This window comes from Oryctolagus cuniculus, chromosome 8, assembly GCF_964237555.1.
Source record: "Oryctolagus cuniculus chromosome 8, mOryCun1.1, whole genome shotgun sequence".
Lineage (NCBI taxonomy): Eukaryota > Metazoa > Chordata > Mammalia > Lagomorpha > Leporidae > Oryctolagus > Oryctolagus cuniculus.
Window position 1 is genome coordinate 87,386,478 of NC_091439.1, and position 14,806 is coordinate 87,401,283.

A 14,806-nucleotide genomic window follows, 5' to 3' on the forward strand; every position below is an offset into this window, starting at 1 on the left:
ACTTAGGTACTGTAATTTTTAAAAACTCAACTTTAAGATCCTTTAGTGGTCCCACATAGCTCTTAGAATGTAGACCAACATGACCTACAAAAGCTTTGGCCTTTGCTTCTTTGTCCAGACTTATCTCCTGCTACTCTTCCTCCTTCTCTAGGATTGACTCAAATCTACCTTCTTTAGGTCTGTTGACAGTTCTCTATTCCATGATCTCTTTTTTTTTTTTTTTTTTTTTTTTTTGACAGGAAGAGTGGACAGTGAGAGCGAGACAGAGAGAAAGGTCTTCCTTTTGCCTTTGGTTCGCCCTCCAATGGCCGCCATGCTGCGGCCGGCACCGCGCTGATCCGAAGGCAGGAGCCAGGTGCTTCTCCTGGTCTCCCATGGGGTGCAGGGCCCAAACACTTGGGCCATCCTCCACTGCACTCCCTGGCCACAGCAGAGAGCTGGCCTGGAAGAGGGGCAACCGGGACAGAATCTGGCGCCCCAACCGGAACTAGAACCCAGTGTGCCAGCGCTGCAAGGCGGAGGATTAGCCTAGTGAGCCGCGGCGCCGGCCCCATGATCTCTATAGCCCCATTTATGTAAATATTCACTGAGCATGCATCAGACAACAGACACTGTTGGAGTAATGGGAATTTATATGAGGCTAAAACAGAAAAACATGCCTGCAGGGAGGTTACATCTTAACAAAGAGTTTATCTGTACACAAATAAGTTAAAAATCATGTAACATGTTAGAAGGTAAGATAAGGGAACGTTAGCTCTCTGATACTGCAGTGAGGTGATACAGAGCCACACAGAACGATGTTGGAAACACTGGATCTTTTTAAGGATGTCAAAGCAAGATGCAGGAGCCATTGCCTGTGTCTGGGTTGTTGCTGCCTGGTGAGGGTCAACAGTGTCTTGGGCCCTGGATAGGAGGCCTGTGGAAGAACCCAGGCAAAGGGAGCATGGGTCAGCAGGGGAGGTGGCTGGAGAGACCCCTCTGGACGTGAAATTGTAGCTACTGATTGGAGGGAATCACCTCTCTTTTGACTGGAAGAGTGAATTGGTCAGCATGGTAAATGGTGGTCGTGGTGGATCAAAAGAGATACAAAGTACAACAAATATGAAAATGCAGATAATAAAAGGAACTCCTGAAGGAGTACTAAAAATTCTTGGCAGCTAAGCAATGCAGACAAAAGCAAAAGTGGTAATCAATGATTTTCTCATAAAACAAAAAATTATAATTGAGTCACAGAGCTGAGTTACCTCCAGTTAATTAAAACTTCACATAGAGGCAGAAAAAAGCAAGCTTGATGGCATAATATTAGACAGACAACTGGAGGAAGGAAAATGTTCATGTAATGTGTGACTTGAGAGAAGGGAGAAAAGTCCAGTTCCCAATCCTGCCTATTTGAAGATTCCTTTCAAACTTACCCTTAGGTCGTGAAACATATTAAAAAGCTAACACTAATTCAGTAGCAGGAATGGCCAATAGATCAACAAGGAATAGCTGTCATAGGAGTAGCCTAAACTGGAACCAGGAAGCCACTGTCATATTTAATGCCTGGACTTATTCATCCTGGTTGTCAACCAGTCAGTAGAGAGAGAAAGAATGGACCTGCATGCCGGTTCTTACACTCACCTGAGAGTTAGCTCTTCAAGGGCAAACTCGATGTTTTAAGCAGTCACACAAGAATCTCAGAAGTGTTTGTATATGTGGTGGTGGTGATTGAAATGCACAAATACAAGACATTTCAAAAGGCATAGACATCATTACTACAACTCCTAGAAGACTAGCTGACTTACAAATGAATAATTTCATCAAACTCAAAAGCATAACTTGCTTTTTTTTTTTTAAAGGTTTATTTACTTATTTGAAAGGCAGAGGCGGGGAGGTGGGGGAGAGAAAGAGAGATCAAGAGATAGAGATCGAGATCTTAGATCCACTGGTTCACATACAAATGGCTACAATGGCTGGAGCTGGGCTGATCTGAAGCCAGGAGCTTCTTCCCAGTCTCCCACATGGGTGCAGGGGCCCAAGGACTTGCACCATCTTCCACTGCTTTCCTAGGAGCATTAGCAGGGAGCTGGATTGGAAGTGGAGCAGCCAGGACTGGAACTGGAGCCTGTATGGGATGCCAGCACTGCGAGTGGCAGCTTTACCTGCTACACCACAGCATGGGCTCCCCTGTTTAGTTTTAGATGAAGTAAATGAGATGTTGGACATGAGACATGAACCCCAGATAAGGAAGATTTTATTAAACATGCACCCAGATAGGCACACAGTTATGACAAGTGCAACCTGGCCATATGGTGCCCATTGACTCACACAGTCATACTTGAAAGAGCTGATGATTGAGTATGTTGGAACCTTGGACCCAGCTGCTATAAATACAGTAAAGCAAAAATATAATCTTCACCACTGAAGAAGAGAAAAAAATGCATCTACAAAAATTCCTACCAAATATGTCACCTAAAGACAAAGTCACAGCCTTCCTCAGTAGAAAAGCTGATCATTGTCAAGTGTCCTAGTTCTCCCACACATGTCAGTAGAATCTCTGCATGGCAGGAGAGAACAAAGAGATTGGGAGAAAGCATTGAACTTTAAAACAGGTTGAGTGAGAATACTGCTACTGATTTAGCATCATATGGACTGGATGGCAATGATATGCATGACTATGATTATGATTTTCCCCAGAACGTTGAAGAGTATGTTCACAGAGTAGGGTGCATTTGAAGAGCAGGGAGAATTGGATAGTCAGTTACCCTTATTGCCAGAAATGACTTGAGGATTGTCACTGGCCTGATTAATATTCAAGAAACAGCAAATTGGAGTACCCCAGAGGAGTTTGTAATCATGGCTGAGCAGTACAAGGCAAACAAACTGAAAAAAGAAATGGAAAAAAAAGTTGGAAGACCTCAAGGGAAGCCCAAAAAGTTTTATTAATTATGTCTTACTGAAAAGTGGCATTAGCCCAGCAGAGGTAAAATTTTACCTACTGGGCCTTCAGGCCTGCCTGTATAAACTAGGCTTTGTTAGTGTATTTATTACAATCAGTATATCCGAGTATTTCTTCAATTATTAAAGTGTTAGCTCTCTAACCAATTGCCTAAAGTCTAATATATGTTCAGAATCAGGAGTACTAGTACAGCGTAGAGAAAAAATTAAGTTGTATAGAAAGGTATTATAGCACAAAAAATGGTAGAGGTAAAAACTTGGCAAAATGCCTTCTGAGAGGCTTGGTAATGTGTCAGTGGTAAATACATATTTTGATACATCAGTTCTAGGAATGTGTTTTATAAATATGCCTGTTTACAGGAGATTTAAAGCAATGTTTACACTAGGAAAAGAATGTAACGATTGTCTGGCAAGGGAGCTAAATGGATAAACTACAGGTATTACTGGGCATGTGGACTATCTTTAAAGATATCTGTTAAAAGAAGAAAAGCAAAAACATTCTAGCAAGGTTGATTGAGCTAACACCAGAAACCACCTACTTCAAACTCATTTCTAGAAATGCAAGATGTGAGATTTTCTTAACAAGTTCCCAAAGCTGGATGATGGATGAGAGTTTGTGACTCGGTATGTTATGAAACATTTCCACAATAAAACTCAATTGGATAAACAAAAAATAAAAAATTGTTCCAGCCATTATGGAAAACAGGATGCCGGCTCTTCAGAATGTGTAAAATTGAGGCACCATGTGACCCAGCAATCCCTCCTCTGAGTGTGGACTCAAAGGAGGTGAAATTGGCACTTTGTGTAGGTATCCACACTCCCATGTTCACTGCAGTGTTACTCAGAAAGAAAATCGCAGGCCTTAGTGAGGAGAACATTCATGCAGAGGCCTGAGAGAGGCGGGGAGTAAGGCAGGAGTGGCTGCCTGGAGAGCACGCTCCCCAGGCAAAGGTGCTGGGCCATGGGTGCACCTGATCAACAAGAGAAACGGTCAGCCAGCTGGTGAGGGCCATGAGGTCAGGTTGGGAACTGGAGGTCAGATCATCTAAGGCTTTCCCTGTACCTTAAGGACGTGAGGCTTTTACTTAAACTTGAGTTCTGAGACAGGGAAGGGGGTCTTCTGGGTTGAGCAGAGACTGCAGGGTAGCTGCAAGAGGACCTATTAGGCTGTTTAATCCAGGCACGTGAAGACAGTGGCTCTTACTGGGGACTACTGATACACAGGCAGTGAGAACAGCTGGATTCCCAAGTAGATTTTAAAAGGGAAATCCATAAGCTTTGCTGGCAGTTCAAGAGTATGGGAAAACTCAAAGATGTTTCTAAGGATTTGGCTGTAAGCACCCAGAACAGAGATGGACTTTTGTTTTTGTAAATGGCCAGAGAATTGATACACGTGGTAAGCCATGTGGTTTCTGTGCAACCTCTCAACTCTGGAAAACACCAAAACAGCAGGTGTAGCTGTTTTCCAAAAGAAGACTTTATTTACAAATCGGGTAGAGGGATAGATGCCCTTTGCTAGATAGAAACACGGGAGGAATTTACATGGTGGGGTAAGATGAAGAACTTAGTTTTTGGACATGCTACATTTGAGAGGCCTCTAAGAGCCGAGTGGAGCGGAGTTGCTGAGAAGTCAATTTGACATGCAGGGCTTACTTGGAGAGAGATTCAGGGCTGGAGGTGTTCATTTGTATCTAAACACTTGAATGGATGTGCAGTGGGGTCATCAAGCAAGTGACAGGACGTCAAGCCTGGTCCTTACAACATTCCAAAACACTGAGGAGAAGCAGGTAGGTAGAAGGCAAGACTTCACAGTGGGACACCCCATTGACTGCAGAAGAGTCTGAAGGAGGCACTGAACAACTGCCAAGTGTGGGTGAGAGGTCACAAACAGGAGAGCTGAGGCCCACTCCCTAGAATAGCACAGTCGGTGTTGACCTTGATAAGAGCAAGCTGGGGTGAGAGTATGAGAGGAAGCTTGATTGGAGTGGCATTAAGAGATGATGGGATCAGGCAGTTGGCACAGTGGTTAAGACATTGCTTGAGATGTCTGCATCCCGTTTCAGAGTGCCTGAGTCGAGTTCCAGCTCCATCTCCTAATTTCAGCTTCTTGTTAATGTGTGCACCCTAGGAAACAGCAGGGGATAACTGAAGCACCCACATCCCTGCCAAACACATGGGAGACCTCAACTGAGTTCACGACTCTGAGTTCCAGCCCAGCCAATACTAGAGTACTTTGCTTTTCTGCTTTTAACAGATATCTTTAAAGATAGTCCACATGCCCAGTAATACCTGTAGTTTATCCATTTAGCTCCCTTGCCAGACAATCGTTACATTCTTTTCCTAGTGTAAACATTGCTTTAAATCTCCTGTAAACAGGCATATTTATAAAACACATTCCTAGAACTGATGTATCAAAATATGTATTTACCACTGACACATTACCAAGCCTCTCAGAAGGCATTTTGCCAAGTTTTTACCTCTACCATTTTTTGTGCTATAATGACCTTTCTATACAATTTAATTTTTTCTCTACGCTGTACTAGTATTTCTGATTCTGAACATACATCACCTGGAGTGAACAAGCAGGTTGGAACTCTGTCTCTCTCTCTCTGCTTTTCAAATAATTTTTAAAAGGTTTATCTACGTATTTGAAATGCAGAGTGACAGATCTTCTATCTGGTCAGTCCTCAAATGGCTGCAACAGCCAGCCAAAGCCAGGAGCCAGGTACTCTATCAAGGTCTCCCACATGCATTACCAGGAAACTAGATGGTGAGTAGAGCAGCTGGGACGCAAAGCAGCACTCTGATATAGGATGTCAGCATTGCAAGTGGCATCTTAACCTGCTGCATTACAACAGCCGCCCAATAAATAATTTTTTACAGTGAAGGTGGATGATGATAAATAGGAAATTGTGAATACAGAAAAGTATTCTGAAGCAACGGGGCGAAGCAAGATGGGTTTTAAGAGAGAAATGGACTCAAATACCATTGTGAAGGATGGGAGAAGTTACAACATGTTCTTAGGCTGACTGGAGTGGTTCTTAGGGGACAGTTGCTTGTGTGATGTTCAATATGGCATGGGCAGCAGGCTTCAGGTTCCACTGTAGGAGTGGAGTGGATGGCTTTGGGTAGGACTGGGTGTCTGTCCCTGCTGACAGCCGTCTAGGCAGAGGTGTGTGAGCAAGTGGCTAGCTAGGATGGTGGCAGCCTGTGTGACTTCTCTTTTGGTGACTCCTGCCCCCTAAATAAAAAAGGACACGAGGTTCAGGAAGAGGACAGAGAAGATGTAGCAGGCTTGAGGGAAGACATTAGACAGTTTAGGGAATCACCAACTGCTTGGAAGCCCTAAGGGCCAATTTGAAGTTAGTGGTAATGAATTTGGAATTTCTGGCTTTGACTTGCTGAACAGTCTGTTGCAGTATTCTCTTCCTGATCCTGTCCTGTGGGTTTCAACTCAGGAACCACTTTATCTAGGAAGCTTTGCCCCTTTGTCTCACCTTCGAGGTTAGGTTGGATCCTTTTTCATCTGTTCGGTTACACTCTACATTTTATTGTAGTGCTTACCATGGTTTGACGTTTTACTTAAATGTATGCCTACCTGACGGAAGTCTTTTCCATGGTAGGCTCTGTGGATCATTTCTGTTTGCCACCAAGGGTCTGTTCAATGCTCTGATAGACACTTGCTAAGAAAAATGAATGGGTGATCATTTCAATGCTTGACTTTTCCAAAAGCATGCCTCTGACCGTGCCCTACTTTCTGTTGAAGGTTCTCCCTGTGGGCATATTGGAGAGGGCTGGGATATAGGAGGAAGTTGGGGCCTGCACAAACCAGGGCTAACTTGGCCTTAGCAGCTTTGAAATAATGATTAGTTGCACGAAGAGCTAATTTACTGACTCAGGGAAACAGATTTTTGTTGATACTGATATTGCCAGAGTCCACCACAGTGCTTGGCATATAAGGTGCTCAATACTAATTAAATGGTATAAGTAATGAACCTGACATTATTTTTAAGGACACAACATTGAGACACAGTTCCTTTGAATATAGTCTCCATTCTCTGTGCCAGTCTTGATTTGTTAAGTGTGTGTTGTATTTGTTAGTTGCATATAGAGCTGAATAGGAGATAAAAAGCAAGGTAAGGCCAGGGAGAAGGTAGCTGTGGTAGTAGTGGGGGATCTCTAACGCTTCCTTGGTGTCACATGAGGACACCTGACTGCAGGACCAGGATCCTTCCCCTGTAGCATCCAAACCTACTCAGTACCAGGCTGTGTCTTTATTGCTCCTTTTTGCCATTTTCAAACCACTGTTCCTCTTTACCAAAAACATTTCTCCAAGGTAGCTTTTTTTTTTTTTAAGGACAAACTCTGGAGTAATAAGCCAAAGAGAGTGACCAAATACATCACAATGACTACCTCAACACAGTGAACACAGACTGTAGCGCATGAACCAACATGGAAGAACCAATCAGTGATTCACTGAGTAATACAAAGTCAGGGGAGAGGATCATGTCCTAGGAAAGATCTATATCCAGTCCCAAAGCACGAAAACCATGTCAACAAAAGGTAACACTATAGGCCAAAACCAGAGATGGTAAATACAAATACCAGCTATGATACTTTGGTGGGGAGGAAGGCAGGGGTAAGAATGGATAGGACACGGAGGGTACTCACAGAGTACTTGTTATGCTCTGTTTATTGAGACTTGTGGTAGATCTGTCTTACATAGCTACTATATGTCACCTTCTATATTTATGAAATATTTAATAATTTTAAAAATGTAAGAAATAAGTACAAATTCCCAGTAGCTGCCATCAGATTATGTGTCCTCTGCTCTTCCTAACTGTAGCCAGTTCCACCTTCCTTCTTACCTTCCCTGTCTCACTTGGTGACCATGGCACTCTGGAGCATTACTCCCCCTGCTTTGCCTCTCAGTTGTGACTTGTTCACTCCAAAGAAGTTGTCCACCCCACTAGAGCCAGGCTCATGATGCCCAACAGCCAAATTTCTCACCCTTACTTCTCCAAACCTATTCTTTTCCTACTCATTCTCCCCGCCCCCCGAAAACTTTTATTTCATAAATACAAACTTCATGCATTTCATAAATACACTTTAGGAACACAGTGATTCTTCCCACTGTACCCACTCTCCCTCCTCCTCCCTCTGCTATTCCCGTTCTTATTTTTTTTACTAAGATCTATTTTCAATTAGCTTTATGTACATATGATTAAATCTATACCAAATAAAGAGTTCAAAAATAGTATGAAAAAAAAAAAACCTATTCCTTAACAGTTGAGACAAGGGTTGGTAAGTCATTGCATCTCAAAGTGTCAATTTCACTTCTACAGATTACCTTTTAGGTACTCTATTAGTTATCACAGATCAGGGAGAACATATGGTATTTATCTTTTGGGGACTGGCTTATTTCACTAATTATGATGTTTTCTAGTTTCATCCATTTTGTTACAAATGACAGGATTTCACTTTTTTTCTACTGCTGTGTAATATTCCATGGTGTACATATCCCATAATTTCTTTATCCAGTCCTCAGTTGAAGAACATTTGGGATGATTCCATATAGCTATTGTGAATTGAGCTGTAGTAAACACAAGGGTACAGATATGCTGATTTCATTTCCTTTAGGTAAATACCCAGGAGTGGGAAGGCTGAGTCATATAGTAGGCCTGTATTCAGATTTCTGATGTATATCCATACTATCTTCCACAGTGGCTTTACCAGTTTACATTCTACCAACAGTGAATTAGAGTACCTTTTCCCCACATACTCCCCAGCATTTGTTGTTTGTTGCTTTCTGTATGAGAACCATTCTAAGTGGGGTGAGGTGAAACCTCATTGTGGTTTTGATTTACATTTCCCTGGTGGCTTAGAGATCCTGAGCATTTTTTCATGAGTCTGTTGACCATTGGGATTTTCTCTTTTGAAAAATGCCTGTTTAAGTAATTTGCTCATTTCTTAACTGAGTTGTTTGTTTATTGTTGAGTTTTTTGAACTTTTTGTATATTCTTGTTATTAATCCTTTATCAGTTGGATATTTTGCATATAATTTCTCCGATTCTGTTGGTTGCCTCTTCATTTTGCTGAGTGTTTTGCAGGGCAGAAGCTTCTCAATTTGATGTAATCCCATTTGTCAATTTTGGCTTTGATTGTCTGTACCTCTGGAGTCTTTTCTAGGAACTCTCTGCCTGTGCCAATGTTTAGTAGGGTTTCCCCTATGTTCTCTAATAATTTGACGGTATCAGGTTATAGATTTAGGTCTTTGATGCATTTTGAGTGGATTTTTGTGTAAGGTATAAGGTCTTGCTTCATACTTTGGCATGTGGAAATCCAGGTTTCCCAGAACCATTTGTTGAAGAGACTAGAGTCCTAACTCCAGGAATTGGTGTTAGCCCTTGGTCAAATATAAGTTGGTTGTGGATGTTTGAATTGATTTCCAGGCATTTCTATTCTGTTCCATTGGTCTATCCATCCTATCCATCTTTTTTGTTATTATTATTATTTTTTTTGCAAATAACAGGCTGTTTTGTTTGTAATTTCTCTGTAGTATGTCTTGAAATATGGTATTGAGATGCCTCTGGCTTTGTTTTTGTTGTATAAGATGGCTTTACCTATTTGGGGTTTCTTTTGTTTCCATATGAATTTCAGCATTTATATATCTGAGAAGAATGCCCTTGGTATATTGATTGGTATTGCATTGAATCTGTAAATTGCTTTTGGTAATATGGACATTTTGATGATAGTGATTCTTCTAATCCATGAATCATGTCTTCTGAAAATAGGGATAGTTTGACTTCCTCCTTCCCAATTTGTATCCCTTTTATTTCTTTTTCTTGCCTGATGGCTCTGGCTAACACTTCCAGGACTATATTGAATAGCAATGGTGAGAGTGGGCATCCTTGTCAGTTCCAGATCTTAGTGGGAATGCTTCCAACGTTTCCCCATTCAATAGGATGCTGGCCATGGGTTTTTCATAAATTGCCTTGATTGTATTGAGGAATGTTCCTTCTATAACCAGTTAGCTTAGAGTCTTCATCATGAAAGGGTGAAAGGGTGTTGTATTTTTATCAAATGCTTCCTCTGTGTCTATTGAGATAATTATAAGGTTTTGTTCTTCAATTTGTTAATGTGATGTGTCACATTGAGTGATTTGTGAATGTTGAACCATCCATGCATACCAAGGATAAATCCCACTTGGTCTGGGTGAATGATCTTTCTGATGTGTTGTTGAATTCAATTGGCTAGAATTTTGTTAAGGATTTTTGCATCTTTTTTCATCCGAGAAAATTGCTCTGTAGTTCTCTGTCTCTTATCTTTTCCAGGTGTAGTGATTAAGCTGACGCTGGTATCATAGAAGGAATTTAGGGAGGTTCCCTTCCTTTTCATTTGTTTTGAATAGCTTGAGAAGAATTGGAAGTAATTCTCCTTTAAATGTCTGGTAGAATTCAGCAGTGAAGCCATCTGGTCCTTGGCTTTTCCTTGTTGGGAGGGTCATTATTACTGATTCATTTTCCATCTTGGTTTTGGGTCTGTTTAGGTTTTCTATGTCTTTCTGGCTCAATTTAGTTAGGTTGTATGTGTCCTGGAATCCATCCATTTTTTTTAGGTTTCCAGATTTGTTATTATACAGCTCTTCATAGTAATTTCTGATGATTCATCTTATTTCTGTGGTGTCTGTTTTTACATTTCCTTTTTAATTTCTAATTTTATTGATTTGAGTTTTCTTCCTCTTTGTTTTTTGATTATTTGGGCCAATGGTGTGTAAATTTTGTTTTTTCAAAACAACAGCTTTTTGTTTCACTGATCTTTTGCATTGATTTTTTGGTTTCAATTTTGTTTATTCTCTATAATTATTTTCTCCTAATAGGATTTGATTTGCTGGTTTTTGTTTGTTTTTAGGTCCTTGAAATGCATTGATAGCTCATTTATTTGGTGCCTTTCCAACTTCTTGATGTAGGCACCAGTTGCTATAAACTTTCCTCTTAACACTGCTTTTGCCGTATCCTGTAAGTTTTGATATGTTATATTGTGATCTTCATTGAATTCCAGAAATTTTTTGATTTCTCTTGATTTTTTCAATGTTCCACTGTTCATTCAGGAGAATGTTGTTTAGTCTCCACGTGTTTGCATATGTATTAGGGATGCATGAGTTTGTGATTTCCAGCTCATTCCATTGTGGTTTGAGAAGATGCATGAGTTGGATTTTTTTTTTTTTTAATTTTCTGAGACTTGCTTTATGGCCTAGTGTGTGGTCTGTCCTACCTCTCTCTATAACTCAGTCTTTCAAATAAATAAAATAAATGTTATACAAAAGCAAAACCAGAGGTGTGTGCTGGGTGTGACCATGGAGCTCTGTTCAGTGCTCCACAATGACGGGAGTGTCCCAGGTTATATCCAAATTGGGTGTTGTAATCTCTCTCCATCTCTCCTCTCTCTCTCTCTCTCTCTCTCTCTCTCTCTCTCTCTCTCTCTCTCCATCTCTCTCTCTCTTTTTTAATCAGAGGGTAAGTTTGTTCAGTTGGCATAGTCTCATGGGTACCTGCTCTGCTTCAAGAAGGTCAATGCCTGGGCACTAGCCCGAGTGGGTACAAAATTTATCAATGCTGCTACAAGAGCCACACAAAGGATCTGTGCAGTCTTTAGTGTGAGCATGGGTCCGACAGCCTTGACCCTCACCAGGGAATCAGGGAGCCCTGAGTGTGTGGAGCTGCCCACAGTAACTTCCCAAAGACCTGGCCCCAACCCTGCATCCTCCCATGCAGGCACAGTGTTTTTGAAGTCCCAGAACCCAAGGCTCCCACAGTCTCAAGCACCCAGCCCCCTGTCAGCTCTTCCAGCCAGACCTGAGCTTCTCCTCTTGGCTGGCTGCTGGGCATGCGGACGTGAGCTGGCACAGCTGTTAACCTATGTCCAAAATGGCGCTCCCCTCGCTGCTGGTTACAGGACACCAGTGCCAAGTGGTCAAGGTTCCTCTAGGTTGGCAGGTACCCATCCCCCTCACGGCCCTAAGCCACAGTCACGCCAGGCTCTTCCCACAGCTTTATCATCAGTGGCTTGGGCTGCTGCAGTCTGGTCTCCTCTCCCTCCTCAAAGCTGGTGCTGAGGCTCTTAGCTGCTGGAGTCCTGAGTTGAGTGCATCTACACCTTCCACGTAGGTCCACACTGTCCCTCTAATTTGCTTGGAGTTTCCTCTGCAGTTTTCTCTCTAACTCTTCCTGACACTGCACTCTTTCCACTTTTTTTTTAACTGTCTTCCCCGAGACTAGAGCAATAAGCTCTCTCCCTATTCCACCATCTTGGAAATGACACCCTCTAGTTTACTCATTAATTCTTAACCTCATCAGGACCTCCCTGACTACTTCTCCCAAGAAGTAGAAGAAATGGGACACTTACACACTGCAGGTGGGATGTACACAAACATTCAAAAACACCTTGGAAAACAGTTTGGCATTTTGAGTTAGACATATATCTCTCCTACCATCCAGCCATTCCATTTCCAGGTATTTACCCAAGGAACCGGAAAACCTATCCAAGTAAGTCTTGTACCTTCACAGCAGCTTTATTTGTCATAGTCAAAAGTTTCCTCAACCCAGATGTCCAGCAAGGGACCTGATAAACTGCAGCCTCTCCATACCATGGAATGCAGCTCAGCACTACCAGAAAGAAACCACTGATGCACATAGCAACATGAATGTATGAAAATAATCACGGGTAAAATAAGCCAGGTAAAAGGAATTCATGTAGTAGGTATCACTTCTATGACACTGTCAATTATGCAAATGATTCTACAGTGAAAGAAAATTGGTGGACACCTGGGGAAAGGGGTGGGGTAAGAGGGGGACGACACAGGAGCCTGAGGGAACTTCTGGATGCGATGATTGTGCTTGCCATCTTGATGTTTCACAAGTGTGTGTGTATATCAGCATTGATCAAATGGTCGTGGCAGTTGAAAAGTAACTCAACTGGGTCTCAGCACTGACCTGTCTGCCACTGCCATGCTCCTCTGGTACATAACCTCTTTCTCAGATGACTCTGCCTCCCTTTATTTCTTTTCAAACCTCAGTATCCCTCATTCCCAACTCTTGCCTGGTTTTCATGTTGTGAATACACTGAGTTCAAATAGATGGTACCTCTGTCTTCCTTACTCTGCCAATCTGTGAATTCTTCCTTTACTTGAACCCACACTCTGCCTCCTTTTTTTTTCAGTGGATGAATTCTCTGGACTTCTAGTTAAGGTCAGTCTTCCCCCCACCCCTTTTTTTTGACAGGCAGAGTGGACAGTGAGAGAGAGAGAAAGGTCTTCCTTTTTCCATTGGTTCACCCCTCGCCCCAAGTGGCTGCTACGGCCGGCATGCTGCGCCGATCCGAAGCCAGGAGCCAGGTGCTTCCTCCTAGTCTCCCATGTGGGTGCAAGGCCCAAGGACCTGGGTCATCCTTCACTGCTCTCCCGGGCCACAGCAGAGAGCTGGACTGGAAGAGGAGCAGCTGGGACAGAATCTGGAGCCCCAACCAGGACTAGAACCTGGGGTGCTGGCGCCACAGGCGGAAGATTAGCCAAGTGACCCATGGCGCCAACCTGCTGTGTAGTATTCTAGAGTACATATCCCATAATTTCTTTATCCAGTCTTCTGTTGATGAGCTTTTAGGTTGGTCCCATGTCTTAGCTATTATGAATTGAGCTGCAATAAACATTGAGTTACAGATATCTCTTTTATTTGCCAATTTAATTCCCCTTGGGTAAATTTTGAGGAGTGGGATGTCTGGGTCATATGGTCATATTTTGGTTTCTGAGCAATCTCCAAACTGCCTTCTGTAGTGGCTTTACCAGTTTGCATTCCCACCAATAGTGGATTAGTGTGCCTTTTCCCCCACATCCATGGCAGCATAGGTTGTTAGTTGATTTCTGTATGTAAGCCATTCTGACTAGGGTGAGGTGAAAATCTCATTGTGGTTTTGATTTGCATTTCCCTGATGGCTAGTGATCCTGAACATTTTTCATGTGTCTGTTGGCCGTTTGGATTTCCTCTTTTTTTAAAAAACGTCTATTTAGGTCCTTGGCCCATCTCTTAAGTGGGTTGTTTTTTTGTTGTTGTGGAATTCTTGATCTCTTTGTAGCTCTTCATTTTGCTGATCTTTTGTAATGATTTTTTGGGTTCAATTTCGTTGATTTCTTCTCTAACTTATTTCTTTTCTCCTAGTTTTGGGTTTGGTTTGCTGTAGTCTTTCTAGATCCTTAAGATGCACTAATAGCTCATTTATTTGGTGCCTTTCCAATTTCTTGATGTATGCACCAGTTGCTATAAACTTTCTTCTTAACAATTCTTTTGCTGTATCCCATAAGTTTTGATATATTGTGTTGTTATCTTCAATTGCTCCCAGAAATCTTTTGATTTTTCTTTTGATTTCTCCTTGACCCACTGTTCATTCAGGAGCATGTTGTTCAATCTCCATGTGTTTGCATATGTTCTAGAGATTCCTGAGTTGCTGATTTCCAGCTTCAAGATGCATGGTATGATTTCGACTTTTTTGAATTTGCTGAGACTTGCTTTATGGTCTAGCATGTGGTCATTCCTAGAGAAAGTTCCATGCACTGCTGAGAAGAATGTGTATTCTTCAAGTGTAGGATGAAAAGTGCTATAGATATCTGTTAGGTCCACTTGGTCTATAGTGTCGATTAAATCTGTTTTCTTGTTGATTTTCTGGCTGGTTGATTTGTCCATTGCTGAAAGTGGAGTGGAAGTCCCCTAATACTACTGTATTGGAGTCTAAGTCTACCTTTAAATCCCTTAATATTTCTTTTAAATAATCAGGTGCCCTATAATTAGGTGCATATGTTTATAATAGTTACATCTTCCTG

General features: G+C 42.0%; 1 protein-coding gene and 1 pseudogene across 3 annotated transcripts in view; one reads left to right on the forward strand and one right to left on the reverse strand.

Annotated features, from left to right (window-relative positions):
- The window catches only part of FRAS1 (Fraser extracellular matrix complex subunit 1), a 499,229-nt gene that overhangs the window by 11,114 nt on the left and 473,309 nt on the right, over positions 1-14,806 (reverse strand). Inside the window, exon 71 of one of the 3 annotated variants that reach the window (XM_051820196.2) lies at positions 5,417-6,620. The exons of the other annotated variants lie outside the window; for them this stretch is intronic. Coding sequence (XP_051676156.2) covers positions 6,599-6,620 — 22 coding nt within the window. The 3' untranslated portion in view covers positions 5,417-6,598. Of the gene's footprint in view, positions 1-5,416; positions 6,621-14,806 lie in introns of those variants that run through there. 3 annotated transcript variants of the gene reach the window in all.
- LOC127483228 (probable ATP-dependent RNA helicase DDX43) lies at positions 725-2,925 on the forward strand (annotated as a pseudogene).